Source organism: Mirounga angustirostris, unplaced genomic scaffold (assembly GCF_029215605.1).
Source record: "Mirounga angustirostris isolate CCGP_5_RB_7025 unplaced genomic scaffold, mMirAng1.0.hap1 SCAF_4, whole genome shotgun sequence".
Taxonomy (NCBI): domain Eukaryota; kingdom Metazoa; phylum Chordata; class Mammalia; order Carnivora; family Phocidae; genus Mirounga; species Mirounga angustirostris.
Genome location: NW_026991712.1, coordinates 184,665,615 through 184,680,699, shown reverse-complemented (window position 1 = coordinate 184,680,699; position 15,085 = coordinate 184,665,615). Strand labels below are relative to the sequence as shown.

At 40.6% G+C, this 15,085-nt stretch overlaps 1 protein-coding gene across 12 annotated transcripts in view; it reads left to right on the top strand.

The window, feature by feature from the left end:
• The window catches only part of PER3 (period circadian regulator 3), a 57,320-nt gene that overhangs the window by 23,472 nt on the left and 18,763 nt on the right, over positions 1-15,085 (top strand). For all 12 annotated transcript variants that reach the window (XR_010411129.1, XM_064590007.1, XM_064590008.1 and 9 more), the window contains 3 exons: positions 7,264-7,396; positions 7,842-7,966; positions 8,201-8,368. Coding sequence is in view for 11 of the 12 variants with exons in the window: in XM_064590007.1 (XP_064446077.1) it covers positions 7,264-7,396; positions 7,842-7,966; positions 8,201-8,368 (426 nt within the window). In the remaining variant the exon portion in view is untranslated. The remainder of the gene's footprint in view (positions 1-7,263; positions 7,397-7,841; positions 7,967-8,200; positions 8,369-15,085) is intronic.

Sequence of the window (15,085 nt, the reverse complement as noted above, 5' to 3'; positions counted from 1 at the left end):
TGCTCACTGCTGCTTGGGCCTAGGACCTCACGTTAGGGCCACGATTTTATGTCCTGACCTCTGTATTTCTTGTCAGAGTACAAATTGTTTCTCACCTTCTGTTTTGTTCCATTTCTTATCATCTACCATTGGTCTGGAAATGCTATCAGTACCATGGTTTGAAGGCTGTGTTTTTAAGCAGACATCAATATTCCATCATTCACCATTTTACAAAATTTAAGCTATAACTAATTCTGTGTATTTGTGATGCTATTCTAGAAACTGATATTATTCTCCTACTTAGCTATGTGCTGTATTGGACTCTAACACACATAGGATGTGACTTTTGGGGGCGAGGGAAAATCTGCCATTTAATATTGCTTGGGGGGAACTATTGTTACTTGGGCATCTTGATTTTATTAGCATTTTAAGACCTACAAGTTCAAAGAGCTAGTAAAATATCTTTATTACTCTTTACTCAAGAGAAACAAGTATGCAACTTAAAGATAAAAATGTTGTAATTTAAATATTAGAAATAGCACCACTCTGGGGCGCCTGGGTGGCTCAGTCGTGAAGCTTCTGCCTTCGGCTCAGGTCATGATCCCAGGGTCCTGGGATCGAGCCCCGCATCGGGCTCCCTGCTCCGCGGGAAGCCTGCTTCTCCCTCTCCCACTCCCCCTGCTTGTGTTCCTGCTCTCGCTCTCTCTCTGTCAAATAAATAAATAAAATCTAAAAAAAAAATAAAAAAGAAAGAAAAAAAGAAATAGCACCACTCAAAAGGAAAATACTAAATAATCATTGTATACGTGTTTTATATACAGGCTGTCAGAGCCAAAAAGAGCATAAGGTTTTAAGTTTATATTTTTACCTTTCTTATGAGGGCAGGTTTGGCTTTGAAATAGAACAAGAAGGGAAATTTTAGAAGTTACTATGGAAAGGCAAGGAGTAATGAAGATCTAAAGCCCCTTCATCAGCTACACATACCGATGCCAGCTGCCAGAAGCAGTTGGGGAACCTGGGGAAAATGGACTTTTCCACTTCTAGAGTGTCAGCGCCTGAGGGAGAAACATTGATCCGTGAACTGAACTCACTCAGCGTGAGCATGCTTTGCTTTATGCTCAGGGAGAGCTGGAGAGAGCATCATTCCAAACTGACAAGGAAAAAAGCTATATGGCAGTGAGTTCATGAGCTTTCTTGAACCCATCAGAGTGCTGAGGCTCCAGGGCAGCCAACAGGCCTAAAATCTAAGAGGGACACATGCTTGCAGGCAGACGTGAGATCAAGCCCCGGATACTGGTGCACCGGCTGACAGGACAGTAACTCGCAAGAGACAGGCCTCCGAGGCATAATGCAAAGGGAAGATCATGGGCTGCAAATGGAGCAAATATTGGCAAAAACCCAAAGTTCTCTAGCACACCAGCCACCACATAAGCACAAAGTGTCATTAGAGGGATTTGAAAGCTGTGATACATTGAGTGAAACCATAGCAACAACAAATCTCAGTCCTGGCCAACAAATTAGTTAGGTTAAATGTCTTCAGAGGAAAACTAAAGCTGTTAGCCCAGAATTCTCTACCTAGTGGAAAGTGTCTTTCAGAAGTGAAGGAGATCTAAAGAGTTCTCAAACAAAAATGGCGGGGTGGGGGGTGGTGTGTGTATTGCCAGCAGATCCATTCTATGAGAAACACTAAGGGAATTTCTAAAGGTGGAAGGAATATGGTACCAGATGTAAAACTTGAATCGACACAAAGAAATGAAAAGCACTGGAAACAGAATGAAGAAATTTTATTTTTTACTTATTTTTGATTGCCCTAGAAGGTAACTGACTAAAGCAGAAATACTCTCCCGCATTTATGACCTATGTAAAAATACTATAAAGGATCAGGAGAGGCACTGGGAATGTGCTGCTGTGGAGTCCATACACCAGAAGCAATGTTATTTGAGGGTAGAAACTGATTCCTTAAAGGTGTATGTTGTGAACTTTAGAACAATTATTAGAATTCGTTTTTAAAGAAGTATAAATAATATCAGTAGAGGAGACAAAGCGGAATTTAAAACATTTTATGCAAAATGAATCAGAAAAGAAACAAAAACCCAGATGGAATAAATGGAAAACAGCTAGCAAAGTTGCATACTTTTAATTCAGCTGTTTCTGTAATCACATTAAATGTGAATGTTCTCAGTGTACCAGCTGGAAGACTGACATTATCAGTTGGATGAAAAAAGGTAAGAAGCAGCTGCATAGTATCTACAAGAACCCATTTTGCAAATAAAAACATAGGTTAAGAGCAAAAGGTTAGAAAAGATATGCATGCTAACAGGGATCCAAAGAAAGCTGAAAAGCTGTATTAATATCAGGTAGTGTAGATTTTAGGACAAGGAACATTACCAGGGTTTCAGAGGGGTATTGCATGACAACAGAGGGGTTGATTCTCTGAGAGCAGGTAACAGTCCTAAAAGGTTATACACCTAACATCAGAGCTTCAAAATACATGAAGTAAACACTGATAAAGACTTTGAGAAATAAATCTGCAGTGGTAGTTAGAGACTGTAACACACCTTTCTGTGTAATTGATAAAACAAGTGGACAGAAAATCAGTAAAGATGTAGAAGACCTGAACAGCACTGTCAACAAAATTGGCCTAATGGACATTGATGGAACACTCCAATCAACAACAACATGATGCTTATTTTTCTCAAGGGCACATGGACTGTTCATTAAGATAGACCTTATTCTGGGCCATAATACGAGCCCTATCAGTGTTTTAAAAATATAAATCATAACAAATATATTCTCTGACCTAATGGATTAAACTAAGAATCAGTAACAGGAAGGCTTATCTAGAAAATTCACAAATGTTGGGAAATTAAAGAACACACCTCTGAATGACCCAAAAGGGACCCTTCCCTTTAAGAGAAGTAAAAACATTTTGAACTGAATGAATTGAAAAAAAAAACACAAAAAAATCATGGAATGCAGCTAAAGCAGTGCTTAAAGGGAGATTTATAGGATTAAGTGATTATATGGGAAAAAGAAGAAAGGTCTCAAATCAATAATCTAAGCTTCCTCAAGAAACAATAGCAAGAAGAGCAAATTAAATCCAAGCTAAGCAGAAGGAAAGAAATCATAAAAACCGCATTATCGATGGAATCGAGAACAGAAATCAATAAGAGATAATTAATGAAATCAAAAACTGATAAGAATAAAATTAAAAACCTTTGGCCATACCAAACAAGAAAAGAAGACAGAAATGCTCACTATTGGGAATGAAAAACCCCACAGATGTTAAAGAGACTACAAACAACTCCATTCCCAAACTTTGGTCTATTAATATCTTGAAAGAAAGAACCTATCAGAACTCAGTGAAAAAGAAATAGGTAGCTAGAATAGACTTATGTGTATTACAGATACTGAATTTGAAGTTAAACACCTTCCAAAAAGAAGTTTAGGCCCAGCTGGTTTTACTGGAGAATTCTATCAAACATTCAAGGAAGAAATAATGCCAGTTTCTACATAATCTTTTTCAGAAAATAGAAGACAGAAGAAAATAGAAGAAGGACGTTTGGAAAGGAAACTCCCAGACTTCCTTTTATGAGACCGTTATTACTCTAATACTGAAACAAGATAAAGACAGTTCCAGGAAACTACAGGCCAGGATCCCACGTCAGTATATTTGTAAAATCCCCAATTATATATCATCAAATCAAATCCAGCAAAGCATAAAAAGGAGAAATATATCACAACCAAGTATGATTTATCCTAGGAATGCAAGGCTGGTTCAGTATATGAAAGTCAGCCACATTTATTCACCGTATTAACAATAAAGAAGACAAACCCAACAGGTTATTTTAATAGATGGAGAAAAAGCCTGTGACAAAATTCAACATCCACGCATGATAAATGCTCAAAAATTAGAAACGGAAAAGGGATTTCATTAATCTAATAAAAAAGGCATCTACAGAAACCTATAGCTAATGTTTATGCTTGATGGTAAGAGAATGCTTTCACCTTCACCTGGAGAACAAGTCAAGGGTATCCACTCACCATGTCTTAACATCAAACTGGAAGTCCTGTGCCCAGTGCAATAGGCAAGAGAAATAAAAGGCATAATAGATTGGAAAGGAAGAAATAAAACTCTCTTCACAGATGACAGGATTGTCTACATAGAAAAATTCTAAAGCATCTACAAAAAAAGCTCCTACTGGTGTTAGCAAGGTTATAAGATACATGGTCGGTATATAAGATCAATTAAAGTTCTGTGTACTAACAAGGAACATTTGGACCAGAAAATTTTTTTAAACTACCCAAAACTGAAATTCTTAGATAAAAAATCCAACAGAATATGTGAAACAATACATATACAGAAAACTTCAAAACACTGATAAAAGAAAAACTTTAAAATAAAAAGTACTAAGTAAATGAAAAGATACATCAGGTTCATGGTTTGGAACACACGATGTTGTTGTCAGTTCTCCCCAGCTTGATCTGTACATTCAATGTCATTCCAAGTAAACTCTCAGCAGTTTTTTCTATGGGGGGGGGAGAAACTAAAACAGCCAAAACAATTTTGAAAAAGAGTAACAGTGTTGGAGGACTCACTCCATCTGATTTCAAGACTTAGATGTGAAGCCACCATAATTAACACAGTGTGATACTGGTGAAAAGATCAGTGGACAAATTAGAGAGTCCCAAAACAGACCTGCACAAATACAATCAGTTTTTGAGGTGCAAGATCAAGTCAGTGGATAATAGGTAAACTTTCCAAAAAAACAACAAAAAAAATGGTACCGTACAATGAGACATCCACATATGTAAAAAATGAACCTCAACACATAGCTCACATGTTGTACAAAAGTTAACTCAAAATTGGTCATAGACCTAAATATAAAACTTAAAACTACAAACTTCTAGAAGAAAACTTAGGAGGAAACCTTTGTAATCTTGGGTTTGGCAAAAAAGTTACTAGATACGACATCAAGTGTGATCTGTAAAAAAAAAAAAGAAAAGAAAAATTGATGAGGTGGACTTTATCAAAATTAAAAACTTCTCCTTGAAAGACATTGGTAAGACAATGAAAAGACAATGTAATATAGACAGAATAAAAAATTCATATCCAGAATATGTAAAACACTGTCAAAATTCAATAATAAGATAATCCATTCAAAAAATGGTCAAGAGATCTGACACTTTTCCAGTGAAGTACACACAGATGGCAAATAACATGGGAAACGACACTCAGTCTCAGTCATTATGAAGTTAAAACCACATGAGATACCATCACACACCCATTAGAATGGCTAAAAGTAAAAGAAAAAATACTGGCAGTACCAAGTTCTGGCAAGAATGAGGAGTAACCGGAGCCCTCAGGCAGTACTGAAGGCAATGTGGAATTGTACAGCCACTTTAGAAAAGTTTGGCAGTTTCTTATAAATTAAACATACTCTTTACTGTATGACTCAGCAATTTCATTCTTATTTACTCAAGCAAAAGAAAAACTCAAATTCACATATAAACTTGTCTGTGTATGTTTATCACACGTCGTTTGTACTCATCCAAAATTGGAAACAACCTAGGTGTCACTCAACAGGTAAATGGATATATGTAACCAATTTTTAAGCATTTTTAAATGTCCAGTTTGGTGGCGTTAAGTCCATTCACCACTAGGTTAAAGTGTAAGAGAAACAGGATATTTGCATGGCCTCAAAATGTGCCTTTGAAATTACATCATGTATTACATGTAAAAGAGTAACTTTACGTGGAGGAAACCTGGCAGACAGCACCTTAACCAGTGATCAAGACTGACACACCAACAGTAAACATGTCAAGGTCATGTCCTCCTGGCTGAGGCACTGAGAAGGGCATAGCACCTCTGCAGGACTCTTCCCAAGATGCACACCCTCAACCTCATCATGACGGAACATCAGGGAAACTCAAGTTGAGGGGCATTCCCACAGAATTCCTGTCCTGTACGCCTCACAAGAGTTGAGATCAAGAAAGACAAGGAAAGACAGACAACTGACAGCTGAAATCACCATGAGACCCCAGGTTGGACCCTGGAGCAGAAAATGACATTTCACGGTGAGGTGGGTGACATCCACATAGGCTGTAGTTCAGTAGCTGTGCGCACTGTGCATTTCCTAGTTTCATTCCTTCTGTTAATAGTTCTGTAAGATGTTACATTAGTGGAAGCAGAGTGGAAGGTATTACAGGAACTCTCCTGTTTCTGTAACCCTCTTCAAGGTTAAAATTATTTAGAAATTACAAGTATAGGAGCTCCTGGCTGGCTCGGTTGGTGGAGCGTGCGACTCTTGATCTCAGGGTCATAAGTTCAAGCCCCCTATTGGGTGTAGAGATTACTTAAAAAAAATCTTAAAATAATTTTTTTTAAGTTTAAAAGTTAATGAGTGACAGTTAAGCAGGCCTTTTTCTGTAATCCCCTCTGGAAATGGAGCACCGTCTTCCAGGCAGCTAAGATGACCTTCACTAACAACGACAATGGTAGCTAAGTCAGCCTCTCAGCAGCGTTTGACGTGACTGGTTCCTCTTTCCTGGAACTCATTTCCCGGCTTGGTTTCCGCGATGCCATGTTGGCGGACTCTCCCTTACCTTTCTTTTTTAGTCTCCATTCTTGGCTCATCATTCTCCACATGAGGTTGAAGTTCATCAGGGTTCCAACCTGAGGCCTTGTGTCTTCTCTCTGTACCCCTGCTAACCAGTATGGTAGCTACTAGCCACACTCTAAATTCAAATTAGTTACAAATAAATAAAACTTAAAATTCAGTTCCTCGGTTGCTGTAGCCACATTGCAAAGTGCTTAATGGCTACCTGTGGTGTTGGTGGCCACCGTGCTGGACAGCACAGATGAAGGGCAGTTCTGTCACTGCAGAAAGTCTTGTTGCACACAGGTCTACAGGGCAGTGCCTGGTGCTTCACACGGTGTCTGGTCACCCCACCCCCAGTGATGCCAACATCGGTCAGTTGGCAGGTAGTGTCAGCTCAGTATCATGAAGTCCCCATCAGCCTTCCACCTGATAGTTTTATTATTAATCTTTGCCTGCAACGTTTGTTTCATTCCTTTTTTGTAAAAACAGGAATCATTCATGTAATCATTCCGTATGGATATCTTTCTGTATTGGTGCATTTTTTTAGATCTGAGCTCATCTTTAAAATAGCTACATAATATTTTCTTGAATGTATACATGCTAAAGGACCTGATCTAATTGTGTTGGATAAGTTCTTAGGCATATAATATTTTTAATTATGTATCCTTTTGTTATGTTTCAGATGAACAGAAGGCCCCATCTGCCGTCCAGACATTGAAAAACAATAGCGTGCCCACGGAGTCCTGTGAAAACTGGGGAGAAGACCAGCATAGCCCATCCTATCAGCAAATAAACTGCATTGACAGTGTTATCAGGTGTGAGACACAAGTTTTGAGAACATGTCTGTTTTTCCAAAAGCACACATCGCCATTGTAAGCTCACACCTTACATCATTTTTAATATTGGTTGTCTTGATTTTTCACTCTAAGTCAATAGATATTTACGGAGTGCCTACTTACATATAGTTTATAATAAATTGAACATTTCAGGGGATGCAAAAAAATTAGAAGATGGATCCCTTCTTTGAAGGAGCCATGGTGTGGTTGAGAAGACAAGACCTTGATCATAAAAATTAAATGAGGCAAGATTTGGAGATCAACTCAAGGTCACAGTGAAAGAGATACGACAGGCCAGTGATTGAGGCTGGGATGGTCAGGGAAGACCTCATCAAAGAAGAGAGTACAAAGTACCCACACAGAAATGGGAAGTGGCAGAGTTAGGGGACAGGCAGGCATGCATGACCTAATTCTGTTGTTGCAGATACTTGAAGAGTTACAACATTCCAGCTTTGAAAAGAAAGTGCATATCCTGTACCAATACAACCTCTTCATCCTCAGAAGAAGACAGACAGAACCACAAGGCAAATGATGCCGAAGCCTTGCACGGTAACACGGATGCCCTCCTAGCTAGACAGACGACGATTACAAAGCCATCCCTTTCTCTTTCTAAGTTTTTGTCTTTACTTATTTTGTTAATCACAAACAAGCCTAGTTTCATATTGTTCCTTTATGGCCAGTAGGTTTTAGCCCATCAGTTACAAACATCTGCAAATTGAGTCTTTAACATACGTTTCCCGTGGGGATTTTTCTTTTCATTGTCAATTTCTCTTGTGCCCCCAGTTGTGTCTCAAAGCCCAGCCGGAGCTAACCTGGAGATGCCGACTGCCGGGCGGGCCGCACACGTTGCAGGAGGCGCTCCGCGGACACTGGCCCCTGAGGCGCTGAGCCTGGGCTCCCGTGTGAGCAGCGACAGCAGCACCATCGGTCATGCCCCACCCCCAGAGTCAGGTGCCACATTTACCTTCTGCTCTCCAGTGCACTCGGTGTGAAATACACTACTGTGAGAGAACAAAAGCCCTTAACACCAGTTACTTAGGAATGACTTCTTAAATTATAATTATGTTTTCCTTTCTTTGATTCAGTTAAAGTACTTTTGGAAATATCATCATGTTTGTATTGGTTACATAGTTGGGACTGTATTTCTAAGTCATTGTCACTTGTTGTCACATCAGCTGATGTGTGGGAAGCGCTTAGAAACAGTACCTGATAACATAGTAATAAGTCCTCAGTTAGTGTTAACTATCACTGTTGAAGTTTCCTGTGGGGCTGCATTAGGTCACTTTGTTGCTGCCCTTGAAAGAAGGTGTCCTTATCAAACTTTGACTGTGGTTGTGACTAGATTGACCATATATACGTCCAGATTTTTGTATTGGCCTGATGACAATGAGGAGAGTGTGTTTAAAACTCTCTTCCTTTTAACAACATAATGACTTGGTAAATTATTCTGATGTCTTCTTTTTGTTCCTTTTTACTGCCTCCTGTCCTTTGACTTTGTTGTTATAACAATTTGGTGGACGAAGAACTGGCGACCAAGGCGTTAAATCAGGTTTTCAGTTCTCTCTCATTTCTGTTTGCTAGTCTTCAGTGGCGGATTCGTAAACGTGTTGAGCTATTACTCTGTGCCGCCATCTGTCCTGAGTCCTTCATAAGAATTAACTCACTTGATCCTCACACTGACCCTTGGAGATGGAGAGTGTAGTATTGACAGGTGGGCTGGGCGTCAGTGAGAAGACACAAGAGTCACAGCTGTTGTGAGATTAGATTATGTTTCTAATGAACTGAAAATAGTTTTATCGGAGCTGAGCTAGCTCCTCAGGAAGGGGCAGATGCACATTTTTTAGTGTCCCTTTCTTAACACTTTCGATGCCCACGTGGACATACAGCTGCCAGTGCCAGCCCGCACAGGGTGGGTCTCACCCAGTGGCGAAAGAATTTTTTGGTTATGCCTCTAAACTTCTTGTGCTCTGGTGTATATTACCATTTTGAAAGAACTCATATTGAAGTCTCTAAGCTTTCCTTTAAGGGAATATTTACTGATAATTGTTTCTCCTGATCTTAAACCAGTCTCAGCATCTGCGGGGCCCATCTTTATTCCAAGGACAGGAAACAGAATCAGGGGATCTGTAGAGTATCCATATATCTTGTACTGTCTGGAAAGCCTATATTCCTGCAGCTTACACCGTGACTCTACTAATGAGTGGGGTCTGAGGACTGTGACCACAAACGCATTTCCCTGCCAGTCATGATCTCCATTATGTATACGGAGCAGTTAAGGCACAAACAGGTTAAGTCCCTTAACTTGCCCAAAGTCACACAGCAGATGAGTGGCAGACTAGGGAATCATAAGTAGTCTCCGGAAACCATTCCATTAACACATGCTTTTGAATCTGTAGTAGGGTCAAGTTGGAGTGTAAAATAAAGCCAAGAGATAAATTAAAATATAATTTTAAGAAACAAATAAACCTGGGGCATCTGGGTGGTTCAGTCAGTTAAGCATCTGACTCTTGGTTTCAGCACAGGTCATGATCTCAGGGGGTGGGTCGTGGGATCAAGCTCTGTGCTGGGTGTGGAGCTTGCTTGGGATTTTCTCTCCCTCCTCTCTCTCCCTCCCTCTGCCCCCACTCACACATGCACACTCTCTCTGTCTAAGAAAAAATAATAAACACACAAATAATCCAAAAGAAGGGCAGAAAAGGAGGAAGAGGGCAACAGCCATCACCACCGGAGGGAATATGTCATATTAATAATAATCACTCTAAACCCAACTATATCTACTCCCATTAAAAGGCAGAAATTGTCAGAACAGATAAAAAAAAAAAAAATCAAGACCCAGCCGTGTACTGTCTGGGAAGTATAGTTTAAATATAAATCCACAAATGGATTGAGAACAAATGGGGAAAGAGACACAATGCAAACGAGAAGCATAAGAAGGCTGGTGATCCAGTATGGTTCAGACTTCAAGACAGGGTCTTCCCAGAGACGCTTCATGGTGCCAAACAGTTCATCAGGGAGACACGGCAATCAGAATACATTGTGCATATTTGCTACTAACAGAGCTTTCAAGATAGGAGGTAAAAATGGAAAGAGTTAAAGAGAGAAATAGACTTTCTATAACCATAGTTGAAGAATATAACACCCCTTCTGTGCAGTTGATAAAACATCTAGACAGTTAAATAAAATTTAAAAAAAAAAATGTAGACCGAAAATGAGTAAAGCAGATAATCTGAACAATGCTATCAACCACGTTGACCTAGTTGACCTTCAGGGAACACAGCACTTGATACCTGCACAATACGGATTCTCAAGCGTACACGATATGTTCGTTGAGTTATAAAATACATCGGGCTGTCATATGTCTCAAATTTAAAATAATTCCATTAGGAATCAGTGAAGGCATCTGGGGTTAGAGTTTTCTTAGCTAAGTGTTTAACTGCAGATTCAGTTTCTGTCATAGACACAGGGCTGTTGAGGTTTTCTACTTGTTGAGTGAACTTTGTTAGTTTGTGTCTTTCAAAGAATTGGTGTATTTTGTCTACGTTGTCAGGTTCATTGGAATATAAGTGTTCATAATGTTCCTTTATTCTTCTTTTCACACCTGTATGATCTCTAATGATGCTCCTCTGTCATTTCTGAGGTTGGCACCTTCTGTCTGTCTTTTCTTTTTCCCCTGATCAGTCTGGCTAGAGTTTGATCAATTTGATTGGTCTTCTCAAAGAACCAGCTTACAATTGCACTGGCTTTGTTCGTTGTTTTCCTGTTCCCTATGTCACGGACTTCTGCTCTGGTCTTTGTTATTTCCTTTCTTCTGCTTACTTTGGTTTTATCTTGCTCTTCTCTTTCCAGGTTCTCAATGTGGAAGGTGAAATAATCGATTTCAGACATTTTTCTTTCCTACTGGATTTTAGTACAAATGTTCTTTTTACCTTTTGCTGCATTCCATGCATTTTGGTGGATTGTGTCATTTTCATCATGTTCTAATACTGACTACTACCCCCCAGCTGTCTCATTTGAAATCACTCATCATCATGTGTCTGTTATCGTACATTACTTCAGCACCACAGATTTGGGGGTTTTCCACGGCTCTGTTACTGATTTCTAATTTAATCCCATTGTGGTCAGAGAAAATACAGAACCTGAATTCTTTTATATTTGTCGAGCCTTGTTTTATGGTCTGTGATATGGTCTCTCTGGATGACTGTTCTGTGTGCACTGGGAAGAATGTTTATTCTGCTGCTGTTGGGTTGAATGTTCTGTGTAAACCAAGTCAGGGTAGTTGTTACTGTTGTTCAGATCCTGTCTGTCCTTACTAGGTTTCTCAGTACTTGTTCTGCTTCAGGAGGAGAACGGAAATCTCTGACCATAATTATGGATTTGTCTGTTTCTTCTAGCGATACTACTGGTTTTTGTTTCATGCATTTTGAAAGCACTCTTGTACATAAATGTGTCAAGTCTTCTTGATGAACTGGACTTTTTTGTCTTGTGAAATGACCTTCTTTATCCCTTGTACATTCTCTGCTGTAAAATACACTTTGTCAGGGTGCTGGGGGAGCTCAGTCAGTTAAGCGTCTGCCTTTGGCTCAGGTCATGATCTCGGGGTCCTGGAATCGAGCCCCGCATCAGGGTCCCTGCTCCTCAGGAAGTCTGCTTCTTCCTCTCCCTCTGCCTCTCCCCTCAGCTCATGCGCTCTCTCTGTCAAATGAATAAATAAAATCTTTTTAAAAAATAAAAAATAAAATACACTTTGTCTTGTATTAATGTATTCACTGCAGCATTTTTTATTAGTATTAGCCATGTTGTATCTTTTCCACCTTTTTACTTTTAATCTGGGTATGTTAATATTTAGAGTGGGCTTTATTTTAGTGGTTGCTTTGGGGCTCATGGTATACACATTAAATTGTTCACAACCCATCTTCTGGAAATATTATACCACTTCATGTATAGTGTAAAAACCCAACAATAGGGTACTTTTGCTTCCCCCTTCTGGCCTTTGTTGGCTTATGTTTTCCTTCTACATATGTCGTAAATCTCACCCTATGCTGCTGCTGTTCTCATGTAGGTGGTGGTTATCTCTTCACCTGTTTACCCATGTAGTTACCTCTTCCACTGCTTTTGTTCTGTTTTGTCAATTCATCTAGGATCATTCTCCTTCTCCCTGCATGAGTTCCTTGACTAGTTCTTTTCCCATGGGTCTAGTGGTGGTGAAGCCTTTCTGGTTTCGTGTGTCTGAAAATGTCTCTGTTGTCCCTTCCTGTTGCAAGGGTATTCTGCAGAGCATAGAATTCTGGTTGGCAGTTTCATCGTTCAGTACTTTAAAGATGTTGCTCCACCGTCTTCTCAAGGCACTGTTTCCAACAAGGAATCTGCTGCTATCTTTGGTTTGTTTCCAGCACAGCGTCTCTCTGGTTGCTTGTAAGATGTTCTGTCTCTCTCTCTCTCTTTATTTTAATATTTTATTTATTTGAGAGAGAGAGAGCACATGAGAAGGGGGAGGGTCAGAGGGAGAAGCAGACTCCCCACCGAGCGGGGAGCCCGATGCGGGACTCGATCCAGGGACTCCAGGATCATGACCTGAGCCGAAGGCAGTCGCTTAACCAACTGAGCCACCCAGGTGCCCCTCTTTTTTTTTTTTTTTTTTTTTTAAAGATTTTATTTATTTATTTGCCAGAGAGAGAGAGAGTGCAAGTGCACAAGCAGGGGAAGCAGCAGGCAGAGGGAGAAGCAGGCTCCCCACCAAGGAGGGAGCCTGATGTGGGGCTCGATCCCAGAACCCTGGGACCATGACCTGAACCGAAGGCAGATGCTTAACCCACTGAGCCACCCAGATGTTCTCTTTATCACTGATTTCCATGGTTTGAGTATGTTATGCCAAGATGCGCTGTCCTTGTGGTTCATCGAGCTTCTTGGATTTGTATGTTTACAGTTTCCATCAAATTGAAAGTCTTCCCTCCCCTGTTTTTTCCAGTACTGCTTCTCTCTCCTCTTTTCCTGGGACTCCAGTTACATGTGTATAGGTCGCTTGCAGTTGTCCCATAGTCTACTGATGCTGGGTTCAGTTTTCTAGTCTTTTTTTATTTTCCCTTTAAGTTTGATTTTGGATAGGCTCCTGAGGCGTCTTCAAGTTCACGAATCTTTTCTTTTTTTTTTTTCTTTTTTTTTTTTTTTTTTAAGATTTTATCTATTTATTTGAGAGAGAGAGAGAGCACAAGAGGGGGGAGCGGGAGAAGGAGAAGCAGACTCTCTGCTAAGCAGGGAGCCCGATGCGGGACTCGATCCAGGGACCCCAGGATCATGACCTGAGCCGAAGGCAGTTGCCTAACCAACTGAGCCACCCAGGCGCCCTCACGAATCTTTTCTAATGCAATACCTGTCACTTGTATTCCATTCAGTGTATTTCTTATCTCACGTATGGTAGTTTTCATTTCGAGAAGTCCTGTTCAGGTCTTTCTTTTGTTACATCTTCCATGTTTCTAACATGTTTGATCTTCCCTCTAGCAGTATGGAGTGCAGTATAGTAGCTATTAATGTCCCCGTCTCTGATTCTGACATCTCTGCTAGTCCCGAGCTGGTTGACTGACTTTTCTCCATCTTATGGGTTGTATTTTCCTTGCTTGTTTGCATGTCTGGCAGTTTTGGATTGGATGCCAGATATTGTGAATGGGTGCTAGTGAGTATCCATTCCCATAAATATAGACGAGCTTAATTCTGGGACCCAGCTAAGTTACTTGGAAATAATTCGATCCTTTTCAGATTCATTTGGCAGAACTAGAGCAGTGTATAGTCTATGGCTAATTACTGTCTGCTACTGAGGCAAGGTCCTTCTGAGTACTGTACCCAGTACCCCGAGAGTTAGGAGATTTTCTAGTCTGGCTGACAGGAGCACATGCTCTTCTCCGCATAGTGTGAGTTTCAGTGATTGTTTCTTCTCTTCCTCCTCCTGTGCGTGCACTGGTGAATACTCCAGGGGGTTCTCTTTGGCTCTGTGGAGCCCACTCTCTGCAGCTCTCCTCCCCAGTACTCTTCCCTGAAAACTCTAGCCACCGACCAGACTCTTCAGCTCTGCCTCTTCAGCTGGGGGGGGTTCACAGGCTCCAGCTGGTTTCCCCACTCTGCACCTCAGAAACTCTCAAGGCAGTAGGCTGGGGCAGCCCCAGGGCTCACCGTTTGTTTTCCCTCCCTCAGGGGTCACTCTTTTGTTCACTGATGTTCGGTGTTTTGGAGCTTATTGGTTCATATGTTTTGTCCATTTTCTTAGTTGGTTCAGGCAGGAGGGTAAATCCAGTCCCTGTTACTCCATCTTGGCTGTGCTGTGTTGATTTAAACGAATTAGAGTCCACTTCTGGAAGTGGAGTGGGGCACACAAACCCACACTGCCTGGAGACTGCACAGAGGGGAGAGGTGGAAGGGATGTTGTGGGGAAGCCCACCACTGTGTCCACCATGAAATCTCTTGTACTTGGGAGAAGTAATGTTTAGAAGCAACTAAAAGTCTGTCTACTGGTGTTTACTTTAATAAATTGTGGTATACACATGAAATGGAAGCCCTATGATACAGAAAAAGTGTAAGACAGCTGCCATTGTACTGCTAGAAGGGACACCATTAAGTGAAGAAAACACACTATAGATAGTGTACATATTACATGCCTCTGAGGTAAAAATCTATATTCAT